Raw genomic sequence first — 3,946 nt, forward strand, 5'->3', positions numbered from 1 at the left:
ATATATATAATATATTAATATATATAATAAATCAATGCTCTTTCTTATTGTTCTTAATTATGTAGCCACTCAATTTATTTATGTTAGTATTGTCATAATAAAATAACTCAATAGATATACATATAACGTAATACATATACATATTAACATTATAGACGGTAGTCTTTTATACGAGAGGGTACCAAATAAACCTGAAGTGGACAGACTCACATTGACGCCACCCCAGCCACAGCCTGTCATGTCGACCCAACAGAATATCTTGAAACGCCCCAGATCGTTCGATGAAATTAACGGCTCAGATGGTGAGTTTCATTATTTTGATTCGCACTATTTTATTAATCATTAACGATAATAAGAATCAATTATTGAATAGGCAATATAAATGCTGTAGACACCATTTTTTTAAATGTCAAATTGTTATTATAAGTAATAAAATTTGTATTTTCATTTCAAGAAGCGTCTAAGCAAAAATCCGTTAAAATTACTTGTGTATCTCTCTATGTAGAATTATGAACGGATAGAATCTTAAACCAATAATTATTAACCCGATAAATAGGATTTTTATAATTGTACACTAGCACATGTTAAATAAATAAAAAAATCATATTTTGATGCGCTATCAAACCGATAATCGGTAACACATAAAAAACGATATTTTACAAATATAGTTGTACTTGAGAATTCTTTAAAACTGTCGGGAGTCTTTGTTTACTCGTTTTTAGGTATCGCCCTGAACTCAGGGCTTCCTTCTGGTGCCCCGCCCGCGAAAAGAGCTCATCATCCGCAGCAACTGCATCCGAAGCACACGCTGGAACATCCCACGCCTGCAGTTCTTCCTCTCGCGCCGCCTCTTAATGGCAGGGCCTCTCATCCGTTGCCTCACGGTCCACCGTTATCCAGAAGTAACGCACGTAAGCAAGTCATGTCGTGGATGGACGCACCCGATGACGTGTACTTTCGCGCCACCGAACAGATTAAGTTAGTATAAAAGTCAGATGGATTATCAAAGAAAACAAACTAATTTCCAAGAACAATTAATGTAAAGCAGTGTGTAAATGCAAGCAAGTCTTCAGTCTCTGATTATAAATTTATCGACTAATGAAAAAGATTTCAAAGAAATGTAATTACGTGCAGAAAGGAACGAATATATATTAGTTGCGATTAGTTTATTCTCGTTTGGTCAATTCAATTTTTATGTTTCTTAATAATATTTATAAGTTTTGGTACAAGAATTTTTTCATCGTAATATTCTAGCAATTGCGATTATAATGTAATGTATACTTTTAGTATGTGTGTGCTAATTCTTCGATTTATCAAATTACAGAAGAGCTAGAAGAGCTCTGTCTTCGGTGGAGTTACGAAGAGCAGCGCGCAAACCGTGGCGCAGAATGTCGTTCCCCCTGAATCCACTTCACCTCCAAAGAGCAGGTCGCCAAGACGAAACGGTTGTCATCTTGGACTGAATTCGAACAATCAAGATGAACACAATCGAATGACATTGTATGTCGGTTCGCTAATCGCGAAGCATGACTCTGTTAACGTAATCTTTAACAAGTGAAACTACATATAGTGAAAAGGTCACAGTTTCGTGTATTGTCATCGGCAGCTCCGATGGATCAAATAACAACTGCTAACTTTAAAATCGAAAGATCCTAAAAGTTCTATGACAAAATTTCCTCATTGAAGCTGAGCAAGTCGTAATAAAAAAAAGGCCTTGCTTGACCGAACATGCATGTTGAACAATCGAGAAAATCGTTGAACTCTAACGACTTTACTAAGTATGAAGAATTATTGTTCAGCAAACTAAGTCATACAACGCGAAACATGATTTTTTATTGTATTAATTATTGTTGTTATTAATAATAATTATATTAATTGAATGTACATATACTACACATAGCCATGTAACACACACATACACACACTTGGTTTATATAACATGATATATATATATATATATATACATAACACAGACACACACACACGCATACATATACACATATTTCACACACATTTAATATATACATTGACACATCCAAGTACCGAAAAGGTACGAATTTAATAGCGATGAAAAATATTGGCCGCTACCTGCTCATGCCGATTAAGCTCATAAATAGCTGTGCACAGAAAACACAATAGTGATACAACTTTCGATTAACATTTGGAACAAGTATACTTTTGAGTATAACATATTAGCATAATACAACATTATACTTTAAATGTACTTCGAAATTTGTACCAATATGTTTTAGAGTTATTTAATTATTGTATTTTCTGGACATAACCAATGTTACGGTAACCATGCAGGTAACAGAGACGAATGTCTGATTGGAAGTGAATGCGTAAGAAAGAGAAAGAGAGCGAGTGAGAGTGCACGCGCGCGAAAGAGAGAATATGTAATCGAATAAGAGAATATGTAACCGAGTGAGAGAGTATGAATTAGTATGTATGGGAGACAGAAAGAAGGAATGCTCATTGTGAATATTTTTATTAAATTTTCAAATTTGATGACTTCCGTCTAAAAAAAATAATAAATAAACATAAGCATAAGTGAAAAAATATCTTAATCATATACTTGCTGCATCATTGATTCTTGTTCTAAAAAAAGTTAATTTACACGCAAGAAGTTTTGGTATTGCGATATTATCGACATTGAGAAATTCTGTGTTCAATAAATTTTCTCTTGATGCATTCCCTAATTCCTATTCCTGAAGCAGCTAACATAATTACGAATCTTATTTTTACACTGAATAAATTCATCATTTGGACTATTCTGACACTCTTAAAGTTTGTATCACAAATAGATTTTGCATCGCATTTAAATTATGTTTCTCGTGTCAAAATTTAAGATTTTGTTCTTTGTTTTGTACTCGAAGGATTATTTTATAAAATACTAGAGTATATTCGCTTACATGATATAAATTGTTTTGTCAGTCACGCTCTAATAGAATTGCTAGATTCAATTTGAATCATGGACGTTACAACATTAATTTGTTATTACCGATTATATTTAAAAATCTAATCTTTCGTTCATGAGAAAAATAATGAAAAAGTAAGTGTATAGTCCATATGACAGCATTCTAGTTACTCTTTACAATTTGAGTTTATTCTGTTGAACCAAACGGTCAATATAAATGTTTCTGATGGTCACTTAGAAATTTACATTATCGATGTACTTTTGGTAATATAAAGAAACAATTATAATTCATTATCCGTAATTTCTAAACGATTAAAATTATTTTGCTACAATTGGAGTTGAGGGAATGCTGAAGCCATCTGTATTACCGATAAAATTAGCGTTTTTGATATTTCCGTTCCTGTCTAATTTCTTCGTAATAGTTTCGCAGAATAACAATTTCTTCTCCACGATTTAAATATTTAGGCTAATGAACCTGCCCCTGTTGTATTTTGTACCCGAAGCTGGAAAAAGTATGAAATCGTAGATTTCTTTATCCATTTAATCTCAGTAATCTTTAACCATTAAGTGAAACTACGACCAACGCAGAAGATAAAAATAGATATAAAAAAATTTGTAATTTTTTTCATATTTTTTCCGGCTTTGAACACAATATAGACCAGGGGCAGATACATTAGCATGAATATTTAAATCGCGGAAAAGGAATTCCTTATTCTGTGCAAAACTATTATAAAGTAATTAAACAGGAACGAAAACGTTAAAAATGCTAGTCTTATCGATAATTAATACAGGCGGGTCCAGCATCACTTTAATGATATATTGGGTGTACAGCAAGGTTGTGCCGTAGATTTTAAGATTACGTCTACACGGATTATTTATGTGAAATCTGCATAATGATTACATGCGATCTTTTTGCTATATAGCTATGCAAACTATAAAAATCTATAGTGTACGTAATACAAACTATAACTATAGATTGTTTAGGAAATTCTTTAGGAAACGTTTGTAAATTATATTAATCAAGATTTT

The 3,946-nt window shown here is 32.5% G+C and overlaps 1 protein-coding gene across 2 annotated transcripts in view; it reads left to right on the plus strand.

Moving 5' to 3' along the window:
* The window catches only part of MTA1-like (metastasis associated 1-like), a 12,212-nt gene extending 10,239 nt beyond the window's left edge, over positions 1-1,973 (plus strand). For both annotated transcript variants that reach the window (XM_018545677.1, XM_018545678.1), the window contains 3 exons: positions 156-302; positions 723-978; positions 1,325-1,973. In XM_018545677.1, coding sequence (XP_018401179.1) covers positions 156-302; positions 723-978; positions 1,325-1,463 — 542 coding nt within the window. In that variant the 3' untranslated portion in view covers positions 1,464-1,973. The remainder of the gene's footprint in view (positions 1-155; positions 303-722; positions 979-1,324) is intronic.
* The last annotated feature ends 1,973 nt before the right edge of the window (positions 1,974-3,946 follow it).

Source organism: Cyphomyrmex costatus, unplaced genomic scaffold (assembly GCF_001594065.2).
Source record: "Cyphomyrmex costatus isolate MS0001 unplaced genomic scaffold, Ccosl1.0 scaffold5, whole genome shotgun sequence".
NCBI lineage: Eukaryota > Metazoa > Arthropoda > Insecta > Hymenoptera > Formicidae > Cyphomyrmex > Cyphomyrmex costatus.